This window comes from Eutrigla gurnardus (assembly GCF_963514095.1).
Source record: "Eutrigla gurnardus genome assembly, chromosome: 1".
Taxonomy (NCBI): Eukaryota; Metazoa; Chordata; class Actinopteri; order Perciformes; family Triglidae; genus Eutrigla; species Eutrigla gurnardus.
In genome coordinates this window covers 32147196-32161085 of record NC_139915.1, presented here as the reverse complement: position 1 = coordinate 32161085, position 13890 = coordinate 32147196, and the positions used below count along the sequence as shown (strand labels likewise).

Sequence of the window (13890 nt, the reverse complement as noted above, 5' to 3'; positions counted from 1 at the left end):
TCATATTACATCATATACCATCATATACCTTCTTAATACTGTCATATACCTTCTTAATACCATCATATACCATCATATACCATCATATACCATCATATACCTTCTTAATACCGTCATATACCATCAGATACCATCATATACCTTCAAATACCGTCATATACCTTCATATACCATCATATACATCATATACCTTCTTAATACCATCATATAGCATCATATACCATCATATACCTCCAGGTCATACGACCGTTTCCATGGTAACTGTGATGTTATGAGGGAATTTGGCTCCCACTATTTGTTACTGAAAAGAAAAACCCAATTCCATAACCAGTAAAGGCCCAACGTCGTATTGTTTGTCGTCAAAACTTCTCCATCATTGAGTCAACTGTTGCTTTGCAGTTTAATGCCGTCATTTCATACATTTTGTGTTTACTCGCACATCAACGTCATTATTTGTGTAATAATTGGAAATTTTATTTTTCTCACTCACACATTTTGGGTTGTTTATTCTGTTTCATTGAAGTCAAATGAAACAAAACGCTGATTAGCTGTTTTCATCGAATGCATTTGAGGAAAATAAATGAAACACCCCATCTCTCTTTCAGCATGACGTGTGTGTGTGTGTGTGTGTGTGTGTGTGTGTGTGTGTGTGTGTCTATACTGATAGCGATGCAATCCTCAATTATCACGGTGTGTAATTGCTGTGTGAGATTAACTTCTTTGTACATGAAAATAGAGATAGAGAGGTCAGAGAGGAGGGGAATGCTGATTTGTGTGTGATGAGGTGTGTATCAGGAGGTGTGATTTGGATTGAAGCAGCTCTGGTCAAGCCTCCTTCTAAAATAATAAATGAATTCTTTAGCAGGAGTCACTTCTCTCTGAAGTCGTACACATGAATTATGAAATGGTTGTGTGTCGTGTCTTCACTGCTGAGTCGGGGAGGAGCCTCCAGAGTTTTGGCAGCTGTGTTTTAGTACTGAGGCATCTGCAAAAACATGATCTCTTCCATATCTGGCCCACGGGCTCACTGTAATAACACTGGAACATAATGTCACGTGACATAAAGTACGAACGGGACATGCACACCGGTATCCTGAGTAAAAGTCCTGTGTTTGGAGCTCCGTTGCTCTGATTGGCTAGCATTCGTCTCCTTCAGAATTGGTTCATTGCTAATGAACAATACTGGTTGAAGGTTTGGAGGGTGATTTCAGATCTGATGTTTTCATACAGATGGCAGCTTTCTTGTTTAGTGCTCTGTTTGAAATTCTGACATTTATTTCCTTATTAGCCTAGCTTTGTGTTTAAGGGTGAATATCTTACATTAGCATCACAACCTAAATCAAAACGAGTGTTCCGTAGCCTAAACTTCCAACCAAATTCCACAGAACTCTCTTCACAAGTTTCTTTTTCTCCACGAGTCTTTGAAAGCAGCAGCTGAGTGAGAGAGAGCCTGGAAACTGGAAAGAAAATTGGTCAACAGCTTTAAGTTGTTGAGTGGATAACCTTTAGGAAGACACACACACACTCGTCTGTTTGTCTTCACAAAGCGCCGCGGTTTCAGCGTCGGAGGAGAGAGAAGTGAATTTGAATACGTGTGAAGTCTAGAGAGGTATTTAGCTCCGAGTTGGTTTCCATCTCTCCAACAGTCGGAGGCTGCTGATGCTTCTTATAGCTTATGGCTTCAAACGCAGCAACAAATGAGCTGCTCAGAGAGACACACACACACTGGACTCACACAGACACACACACAGACACACACACACACACACACACACACACAAACACACACACAATCTGGGTTGATCAAAGAAAAAAGGGAGTTTCAGTCAGTGGGACACAATGTTACTATTGGATGGAAAGCTGTTTCAATTAACCTCTGTATAGTAAGGGATGTGCACTAGTGTGCACACATGCACTCCCACGTACACACCCCCCCCCCCCCCCACACACACACACACACACACACACACACAAAAGAGTATGAAGAGTCTTCTCGCTTTCTGCCTCACAGCATCCAAACACTCAACATCCAGACACACACAGTCTTTCTTTCTGTCTCTCTCCCAAACACACAAATACACACAAGAGCTAGCTCCAACACACACACACACACACACACACACACACACACACACACACGTGCATGCACCCAGAGAGTCCTATCCTGCCTTATTTTTAGCTGTCCCACTCCCCATCCCTGACCTACATCACAGCATGAATAAAGCAGCAGAGAGATGAAGAAACTGAGCTCAGAGGGAGGAGGAGGTGGGAGGAGGAGGAGGAGGTCTGGGGTGGAGGGGAGGGAGACAGGGAGACAGGGAGGCAGGGAGACAGGGAGGGGAAGACAGAGAGATGCACACTGGCAAATCCAGGAAAATGAATCCCCCCCCCCCGTGTGAAATGACAGATCCAGTTCTGTCACCAGACCTCACCTGCTACGACACTCCCCGAGGAGGCTGCAGAGGGCAAACACACACACACACACACACACACACACATGCACAGACGCACACACACACACTCACACGCACACACACACACATACACACACACACTCACACACACACACTCACACGCACACACACACACACACACACATGCACACACACACATACACACACACACACTCACACACACTCACACACACACACATGCACACACACACACACACACACACACACACACACACACACATACACACACACACACACACACACACATACAGGACCTCAGAGCGACGGGGATCAGAAAGCCTCATCATGCATCAGGCCTGACAGCAGACTCTTCTCCTCCACTTTAAAGTGGAGGCTGACAAAAGCAGCGAGCTCTTGATTTCTGAATAATTGAGGCCGCGAGTCTGTGACATCACAGGCCGGCCGCCATCAGGCTCCAACAGCGCTTGGGCGCCTTTGCCCAATAAAGGGTAATCAAATGAGCAGCTTTTCTGGGCAGAGCGGCGCTCCAGAACGCGATGGAAATTGGATTCAGGTACTGGGTGTTTTTTTTTTGTGTAGCCTCAAAGCACTGGAGTAAGTTGGCGGTGGTTTTGATGTAGCAGATCAATGCTTTTCATGCTGACGGCCGGAGAGGCTTTGTACGCCCGAATACAGCGATCCGTCTCTCTTTTGATTGTGCAATTCAACGCCCCTACTGTACACCCTCCAAGGATGAAATGTGCAGAGGGGAGAAAAAAGAAAAGAAAAAAAAACCTCTGGATGTTGCATGTAAGTCAATTACATACTTCATACAAATTCATTCTGTTGTACGGGGAGTGGTGGGAAGCTCAAAGCTGGAATGTATTTATCCAAGGAGAGGATATGGAAATCCTATCCTCTCTCTCTCCTTCCCTTAAGTGTAACATGCAGAGTCCCTTAAGTGGTGGAAAGGTCTGTTAGCCTCAGGAAAACTGGTTCTCTGCTGCTCACACACACACACACACACACACCCACACACACACACACCCCTTCTACATAACACCTCCCTTGTGTGTTTCCGATCCCATTTCATCAGCAGTCATCCAGTTCGGCTAATGCCTCCCTGAGCTCGGTGTTTCGGTGCTCATACAATGTCTTTCAAGCTACATTAGAGAGAGAGAGAGAGAGAGAGAGAGTACGTGTATGAAGAGCGAGGCTCTAATTTATCATATTAGCTGGACATGATGGGACGTCAGGAGAAAAAGATGCCGCTCTCCTTTGTGCTCCTCGGTTTCTATACGTCCTTATCGCATCAGCTTTTTCCTCATTTTCTTGCTGCCGTGGCGACCGTGACCGGGAGGCATCCCGTCTCCAGGTTTGTCCGTCTCAGGGAGCGCCTGGAGGAGAATCTCATCAAATACGAAGGCCAGGCCTCGAAGATGAACTGATTAGCGTTTGGAAGACCTGAAGTCGAGGTCGCCGTGACCTCACGTCCATTCTCACTTTGGGAGCATTTCTTCAAATTTCGCATTCTGCATTCACGGATGAGTTGGTTAGATGTTGGTGGTTAAAGGTCAAGGCCACTATGATCTCACATCAGTCCCGTAATACTGAATACCATATCTCAGGAACACCTTGAGTACATTTCTTCAAATCGTCCATTGATGAATTGATGAATATGCCAGCGTCTGGTGGTGAAAGGTCAAACGTAAATATCACAACGACCGTCCGTCAGTCACATCCTCAGGAACGCTGGTATCTCCGGGAATCCTTGAGTGAACTTCCTTCTTTCCACTTGCACTCGAGGCTGAACGGAGTAGATGTTGGTGATCAGAGGCCGCCGTGTGTGTCAGTGATGACATTTGGACAGAAATGGATGTAAACTGCAACTTGACCCTCTCTGCCAGTCTCTTTAAAGTCTCTCCTTTTTACTCCCTCTCTCTCTCTATCGTTTAATCTGTTGCCTGGTACTCTGTTGTTTTTTTTGCTTTAAAGATGATTTATTTAGGCATTTTCATCTTTTATTGGATAGCTGATAGAGAAGCGAGAGAGGGGGGGGGCATGACATGCACTAAAGGCCCGCCGGCTAGAATCAAGCCAGCGCTTTAACCATTCAGCTACCAAAGGATCCACATTAATAACTCTTTCATATCGCTCTAACAAAACAACACACCGAAGTAGAAGAACAACAAACTCTCCTTTGATTAAAAGGCTGTTTCTGTGTGTGATGGATTTAATGAGTGACCAACATGTTTGTTATCAGTTCAGCGAGCGTCCTCCTGCTGGATCTCTCCCGTGTGTCCTTTGGGGAAACGGTCGGGGAGTTTATTAATGCCCTCTTCCTGCTCTGTTCGTCCTCAGATATTGACGAGTGTGCGACCCAGATGCATTACTGCCAGGCCAACACGGCGTGTGTCAACCTGCCCGGCAGCCACCGCTGCGACTGTCTGGCCGGCTTCATCCGGGTGGACGAGTACTCCTGCACCGGTAGGTACACACACACACACACACACACACACACACACACACACACACACACACGATCATTACGTCATCGACCTATCATGTTTATTTCTGTATATATAGGTCAATCTTTTTTTCATTTTTGCTGACCTCGATTTTTTTCCGTGTTTACTTGCATTAAAGATAAATATTAAGACTTGGGTTATATTTATTTTGCAGCCATTTTTATTTCTAGTTTTGGTTGTGCGATTTTATCTTATTAATGTTATTTATTTTTTCATTTTTAATTCTAATATCTTGAGGGTGTAATTGCATTATTATGCCATTTTATTATCATATTAGTGGCATAAACTGGTCTTCAAATGACAATAATGCAATTTTTCACAATCATTTCTGGGACACAAGATTGTCCAAACCAATAAGTAACCAATGAGTGACATGCCAGCTTCCAACTTCTACATAAGGAGGCAAAGGAAGGTATCTACACTGTCTGAATATTTGGTTTTCAGACACAATCCTCTGTTTATTCCTATTTAAATGCATCAGTCATCACTGTTGACCAGGTGCAATGATGACATCATGTGACCCAGGTGGAATGAATTCATGCATCACATTTGTTTGAGGCTATAACTGATTCCATCTTTATGAGCGACCCTGTACATGGCAGACATTTGACTTGAAACGCTGATGCAGAAAAAACATCGGATGTTATATAATATCTTACTTACTATGCATAATCAGCTGTTGCCCGTGGGGTCCTGGATCTTTGCAGAGTTTTGTTTTCACCCTGGTTCCGACATCGCCGAGTGCACATCTCTGACTGGAGGAAAGAAGTGTTCTGCTTCTTATTTCTGCATAATATTATAAAAAAGTATCTGCTGGACTGAAAGAAGGGCTGTTTAGTTTGATATGTGTGGTCAGGCTCTGCAGCCCGCTGGATGGTTTCCTAGCGGTTAGTGAGCTATAGGCTGCAGGGGGAACTATAGTACAGGAATCCTCTGTTGAGCGTTGGATGTGAATAAACATTGTGTTCAGCAGCTCGAGGAAAAGGAAGCGTTCGACTGCGCATTCTAATAATATGTATTGTAAAGCTGCAGAGCCGGCGCATGTGAGATGAGATGAGACTTTATTCATCCCGAGGCAAGTTGTGTTGAAATCCTGCGTCTACGCTGCCAATATCAATACTATTAAAAGACTGTTCCCAAAAATACTTTGGAGATGAGTTATAGGGTCAGTTAATATCCATAAAATCACTTAAAGCAAGTTCTGCCTCATAGCACATTTCATCTCCGGCACCCTCGCAGACGTGAGCGATGCTTACACTGTGATCACACTACATCTCATCCAAGAAGAGAAGCACCACCAGGCAGATCCCAGTGCTGTTTAACGGCCTTCTTACTATCCAGTAAATCCTTACTGTACTAACAGTGATAATCTTTTGCAAACTCTTCCAACAAATTTGTAATTCGCTTTGGATAAAAGCCTCTGCTCAATGCCCTAAATGTAAATGTTAAAGTCCCAGTCGGCAAGTCCGGCGGATCGAGGTCAGATTTTGAATGTTTCCAACTCTCAGGCTCCTCCCCCATGACCACCAAGCTCCTCCCCCTCGACTTTGTGCCCTTGAAATCCCTTAGATCACGCCACCTTTGAAACGCGGGTCCGATGTTGACTCTGGTTTTATCACGGGCACCATCACCATCTTTTTTTCCTTCTCTTCGACCTATGTTTTCTTTTCCTTGGTTGTTTTGGACCTCCTCGTTTTGGTTATTAACGAGGAATTGGAAGCTTGTTGCTACTTCCCTCCGCCTCCCCCCTGTGATAGAAGTACGACCCGAGGGGGGAGGGGCTCTGTGTGTGCATGAACACTGTGTGCACGCTGTTGGTTTTTTGCAAAAAAACAGGCTCTAAGAGTATGTAGAGGTGCGCTTTTTTTTTCTAAAACCGGATTATTTATGTTGTTGGAGCATAGTGTCGGCTTCAGTGAATATGATCAAAGAAATGTTGCCGACATGGACTTTTTGCTCTGCACATCGCCTCCTCTCTTTGTCAGATTTACCCCTACACGTGTTGAAAAATGGTAGCTTCCGTCAACTCCAGACCACGTTCAGTTCCATTCACTTTTAGTTATTCAGCCGAAATCTCAAATTTGCTGCAGAGGCTTTACAATCTGTAGAACGTATGCCATCCTCTGTCCCAGGACCTTCACATGGGATCAGGAAAAAAAAAACACAAAAAAAACCTTTATGGTGGAAAAATGGCAGAAACTGGGGGGGATAGATGCCATGTGTACAGAATCAAATGCTAATGATAACAACATAATCCATGTGATGGAAATGATCCAGTTAACGAGAGCAGTAATAACAGAAGTAACAGTAATAGCAGGCGTAACAGTAGAAACGTGGGATTAACGGCCGTGAGGGGATCGGTGCATAACTCAGCCTCCGTCGTTTTAAAGGTTAGGAGAATCAGCATCAACAGGTGATTGCAGCCATTCAGCTTTTTGAATGTTTTTGTCTAAATATTCAGATTTGAAACATCCCACTCCCTCCACAGCTCTTGACCTTCTGCAGAGCTGAATGTCAGCGCAACATATTTACCGACTTTCAACAACATGATGCAGAGTGCGTCTCTGTGGCTCGAGCCGTTTCTCTGCATGCAGCCAAGTGACACCTGTTTACGGTTGTTTTTCCCGGGAAAGTGGTTTAGAGGGTGAAGAGGATGTGCTTTAGCTGCAGCTCGCTGTTTCTCCGGAGAAGTGTTCTTTAATTAGCTGGGAGTTGGCAGCCGCACCGGCACGGGGATCCATGGACAATCAATCTATTTTGTAGCTTGTAAACTGTCCCGGCGGCTGACTGGGAGACCTCGGAGCCGGTTCTACATCTGCTGGGAGAGATAAATCCCCTCTCCCGGTTCCTGCTCCAGCTTCTCCTGCCGGCTTCTTCTCCAGGGGGTTTCAGACTCGGAGGGTGCAGGGAGGCGACCGCCCCCCCGTCGCCCACATCGCGAACACAATCGCACATTAGCTTCTGTAATTGGGGCGTTGGAAGCTGAAATCTGTATTCTTCACCGTGTCTGCGTCTGGAAAGGTTTCTGGTAATTATATTGTTGTCGCCGCATTAAGCAGGACACACACACAGACAAGTAAATCACTCGTTGTTCGGATCGGTGGTTTCTGTGGTTTCTTGTTCTGTCGAGCCATTAAATGGGGGGACGTTTAACTCGGGGAGTCCAGTCTTTCTGTCAGCTGGTATTAGTGATGATAATAGAAGGTATGATGAAGGAATCAACAGTTGGTAGAGCTGCAAGCAGGCAGGAAACAAATATATCATGACACTAATCGTGGATGATCCATATGCCATATCATATATTTAGTGTTCGATGGGTGTTGAAATGTGACCAGTTATTGATTTTCTTGACAGAATGCTTCATAAAGTGGAGGGTAAGTCATGTGACCCTGAACGGGAGCTTGAAGCTACACAATCTAGTTCGCCTGATCCAGTTCTACCGATCAAATCCCCCCCTTTAAATCAAACGGCCTGCAGTTGATTGGGATGGAATGGCTTTAAAAGGATTTTTCTGAACAGCGTTTAATGCTTTGTATCTGGATCACTGTTATGACAGAACACTCTTTTTGAAAAATGGCCACGTTCAAGAAACGTTTTGTTGTTCTAGCAGTCTGTGAAGCAAACTGTGCCGGCACGTTCCACATGCATAATGCTAACATCCTGCAGGCGGAGCAGGTTGAAGGCTGTAGCCGGATTTATCAGCGTCATTGCATTCACTAGGTCAGTAATAACGCGGTAATAGTGGGATAATAGTGGGGTAATAGTGGGGTAATAGTTGATAATAAAGTGGTAATAATGAACTAATACTGTTATTATCAAAGTAATAACCATTGACTTTGTTTGAACAATGGGTACATTACACTAAAATGTAAGAAAAACACATTTTAACAATGTTAACAATATACAGTTGTGTAACAATATGGAAGCAATAGTTTGATAAAGAATAGTAATATGGTGACATTAATGGAGTAATAACCTGATAATAATGAGGTAATACAGTTGTTTTCACAGTATTATAGGCTTTTCTTAGCGTAATACCTTCAAAATCACCATAAAATAAGATAATCCTTTATTAGACCCACAGTGGGGACACTTGCAGAGGATAGTGCAGCATACAAAATACAATAAAACAATATGCATTAGCAGTGTGTGTGTGTGTGTGTGTGTGTGTGTGTGTGTGTGTCACCATGCTTAAAATCTTCGATTTCAAAGTACTACTCAACAAACAATAGATGTAGTGCTGTGGCTTGTTCCCCGGAAACACTCTCTGTGTGATCACCGTGAATCAGGGCTGTAAACTTTAGTGTTTCTATGTTTCTATTTCATGATGATTTTAGATGTTTGTATTTACTCAGCGGGGGGTGACTGTACACTGATAGACCTGTATACTTACAATCAAGCAGCACTGGGATAAGAACTGTGTGTGTGTGTGTGTTTGTGTGTCCATCAGACATCTCTTGGCTTCGTCCGTCCACAAACTGAACTCCCATCCCTGCAGGCGCCGCGTACGCTCTTCAAATTCACCCCGACTATTACAACCTGAGCATCTCCTTCCTCCGAGGAATCAAAACCTCGCCTATTGCAGTTTTTTTTTTTACACAGTCGTGTGCCACCTTCCTACATTGGACACCCTCGGCCTCATTGCTTCCTGCCTGCCGGAGGAGCGCCGTCCTTTTCCATGACAGACAGCTCCCTGTAAACAATATAAGAAGGCCGCGGTAATTGTGGTTCCACTTGATTTCACCCCTATGGAGGCAGCCGAGCAGCTCCGGGGAAACGGGGGGGAGATGGCAGGAAGTGTGAGCTTCCTGTATTTCCCTCTCCTTGAAAATGCCACAGAGCTGTCACATCCATGTTGCTGCAGCCCCTAAATCAGCTCACTGTCAACATTACATGTGGGGGAAGCTTTACCGGCTATCCGGACATTTCTAAATATTAGGGGTTGGTAAAAATATCGATACGGCAATATATTGTGATGCTTTGCCGCCCAATACAATATCGATTTTTCAACTCCAAAGATCAATAAAAGTAAAATTAAAAAAAGATTCATGTTTAGACGCGTTGTGAATGCAGTACTTTATCCTTTTTCCTTTTATTTTCAATATTTATTACAGTGAATTTCATGGGAATTAATAAAATGGAGAGGCTGTTTTGAATGAAATCGTTCTGACTCAATTTGTCCTCTGATCAATATTATCTGATGTACATATACAGGTAATGGTGTTTTCATCTTTATTTATATTACAATATCGTGATACGTATCGTATCGTGACCAAAGTATCGTGATACGTATCGTAACGTGAGGTTCTTGCCAATACTCACCCCTACTAAATATGTATTTTTTGAGAATAAGACGTGGATTACTGTGTTGACTACTTGGCTAAAGGAACCAGCGGTGACCCTCCGTCTCTATGGTGCAGTGCAAGCAGAATCACAGGAGTAGATTTCCCCCGTGGAAGGTCGTTATGATCTCTGACTTCCTGTGTTGGTGGACAATAGAAGCGGTTGCTCTTCTCCGATTGTGCGCTTGTCTTATGATCTCCAGGGCTTTTAAAGGGAATCGTTTTTCTACATTAAGCAGTGCTCTGATAAGGCGGAGGCGCAGTTAAAGATTAAACTGCTGGAATGAGAGGTTTAAGGTCCCTCCTTTCTTTCCGCTCGGCTCCGTCCTGTAAATAAACTCCGACAGCAGCTCTCGGCTCGGGGCCCCGGAGATAAAGTGTTAGCGTGGCCATTTTAAAATGAATCCCTCATCTCGTACACGCCGTGGCTTTTGCACACCGGGTGGAAACATTGAAACTCTCTAATAGAGTAAAGTGCTCGCTGACTTCCAGGCTGCAGCTTTTTATATTCTCAGTGGACTCGAGACACTTTAGTGTAAGAACAACATATTTATTGTTTTCGGCAGGATGGTCTCAGACCAATGGATTTAGGTGAATGCAGACGTATGGTGTTGTAGGCCTTTAATACTTTACAGTAACACTTCCTGTGACGGCCATGCCGATAAACATGATGGGCTTATAGAAACGACCAATGAATTATAGATTTTTGTTTTGTTGGAAAAGCCACATAAATGACTTAATATTAGTTATTAGCTGCTTCCTTTACCTAGACAAACACTCATGGTGGTGGTTTACCTGCATTTGATGTAAATTGAGCAGATTAAAGTGTTTGGTAATCCTTTAAATAGCAGCCTTTAATCCTCTAATGGAGAGGTCTTCAAAGTTTTTCAGACCGAGGACCCCCAAGGCCTATAGAGACCCGGTGGAGGGACCCCCTATATCTATATATATTAAACCGGGTCAATAACAATGTGTAGTGCAGCCTATAGTGCCATGTATAACAATACTTTATAATGATGTATACAATGCTAAGCCATTAAAATAATAAAATTGTTGAAAGGTTCATGTTTCTCAACATAATATGAAACAGGGAGATTTATATTTGCTTAATATCGTTTATATTTATGTTGAGGTGTATTTTTTTTGGAAGAAAAAAAGTTTGGGATCAAATAATTTCGAGGACCCCCTGCAGTAACTCTGCGGACCCCCTAGGGGTCCCGGACCCCCTGTTGAAGATCTCTCCTCTAATGTATATTTCTCTTTGATCATCAGCTTTCCACTGATCAATACTTTCCTTATCAAGCTGCCATACATAGACAATATGTCCCTACACTCTACTGTATGGCCATTCATTTCATGCATCAGTTGTTACATATTTTCTTAGAGATTTGAGCATTGGGAAACGCTGCATCCCCCCCTCCCCCACCCCCCCGACACATAATATGTTTAATGAAATTTTAATCAAATCCAATTCCAATTATACATGTAATGAATGTGGAGCTGAGGTGTGACGAGCCTGGAAACCTTGGCAACCCTCCCTGTATACATTAACCCTTCAAAGATGGAGGTCAGGCTGGGCGGCTGGCTGAGCACCAGCCGCTTTAACAAGCCCATCAAACACAGTTTGGAAAGGAGGCAGAGAGAGAGAGACGTCCTCCTTCCTCCATCCGCTTGGAATTGGCTCTGCGACTCTGCTGTTTATATTTAGCTTCCACATAAAGATGTTGATGTAAGGAGTGCAGACGGGTACAAGCATCCGGAGCGAAGTCTGTCCTCGAGATCTCGCTGCTCTTCTTCTTTTATGCATCGTCTTCCTGTTCTCCTGGATGAATACACACACGGCCACGCGTGGAATAATAACGCGCTTTCGGGATGGATATTTACTGACGGAGCACATTAATGAAACATGCTTTCATTAATGCAAATTGCAGCCTAAGCATCTGTATTGGCCTTGAGCTGTGTATTTCATCGGCTTGTAAATGAATTGCGTCGCCTTGCCGACTCCGGTCAGGGCGCCATAAAGCAAAGCGAGCGAATGCCACCAAAGAAGCGGCTCTAAGTGTTGATGTAAATGAAAGTATTTGCAGCGTAGTGAGAGCCACTCGTGTTTTATAGCGGCTGTTCTTGAGTGCCGCGTGTTAATAATAGCATGCATCCATAAAACACTTCTCTTCTGCAGGCACTTGCCTTGCTTCCCTGCCTAATTGCATAATGGGCTTATTTACTATTCTAATGACCTGTAGAAATGTATGATTTGATGTGCAGTTGCATTGTAAAGACCTCTGGTATAAAAGGGTTCTGTCAAATAGCGTATTTAAAACATTTAAATGAAAAATGCCTCACAAAACACAAGTTGGATATTATATTGTTGTGGAATCTGTTTGAATTAATGGCAGCATTAGTCCTATACTGTCAAAATGACCCCTTATCTACTAGTATATACTGTACTATGTATTCATGCTTATATTAGTGGATCACATGACCAACCTGGATGTGAAAGTGTGCATTTTGGCATCATTCGGTGTATTGGTGCCGCTTCCAGACGACAGCGTTTGGCAGCTAAAGAGCCAAATATTGTCAGTCCAAAACAATATTAGGCATCAACCTAATACCCTGCAGGGTTGCACAGTGTGTGAGATTAGCTGGACACACACACACACACACACACACACACACACACACACACACACACACACACACACAGTCTACATAATCTCTCGGTGGAGTTAAGTAGGTGATGAATGGAAATAGAAGAACATCAACATGTTAAAAGGGCTGCTAAAGAAGCAGCCTTAAAAAGTCACCAGAACACATAAAGGTCTCTAAGCCTACACTTCCCTACGCAAGGAGCCCTTCAAACCCCTGAATCTGAATCAGGAAACCTTCTTGTTTCTGAGTGCACACACGGCTCGCATGCAGAAGTATTGAGAAGCAATAAGGTGGAATGAATTGACCGGCGGGTCAAAAGGAAACCACCTTTTTTGAACTCCTGGTGGATTACTGTAGGAAATTCAGAAATTTCCCTCCAACTAATTGTATGGAAATGCATGTCCTCCAGGCTAAACGCTATATGACAGGCGATCAATATTCCACCCCATGTGACACAGGAGTGATCTGCTGAGTTCACATCACATCAAGGTGATCAGCAAGGCCGAGGCCGAACCTGAGAATGACGAGAAAAAAAAGGGAGAATCTAGATGAAAAAGTCCTGCCGTGCTCTGCTCTTCTTTATGGGCTTGTCACTGATCATTAAACTTCACATTGCTGAAGTGTTCTGCTTGACATTATTGAATGAGATGACAGTAAAAGCTGAAGAGGTGACGACATGTTTTTGGAAATGAAGTATTATGCAAAGTAAAAGTGAATCATGAGGTGGACTGTGTTACGTTTTTCTTTACTGTGCTGAAAAAAAGAAGAGAAGACATGAAATATGGGGAAAGGGAGGTAGGCTGACATCATGTCTATGACAGGAGCAACACAGACTACAGTTTAGTTTCTCTGACATGAAAATCACAATATTTGAGTAAAATATGCGTAATGAGGGAGAATAGGAAATTCAAAAGACCCGTATAAATAGGCATAAAACAAAAAAAGGGCATAAGAACA

The 13890-nt window shown here is 43.7% G+C and overlaps 1 protein-coding gene across 1 annotated transcript in view; it reads left to right on the top strand.

Annotated features, from left to right (window-relative positions):
* LOC311015648 (protein kinase C-binding protein NELL1-like) overlaps positions 1 to 13890 on the top strand; it is a 201486-nt gene that overhangs the window by 133591 nt on the left and 54005 nt on the right. The window contains exon 13 of the mRNA XM_084013025.1: positions 4776 to 4901. Coding sequence (XP_083869151.1) covers positions 4776 to 4901 — 126 coding nt within the window. The remainder of the gene's footprint in view (positions 1 to 4775; positions 4902 to 13890) is intronic.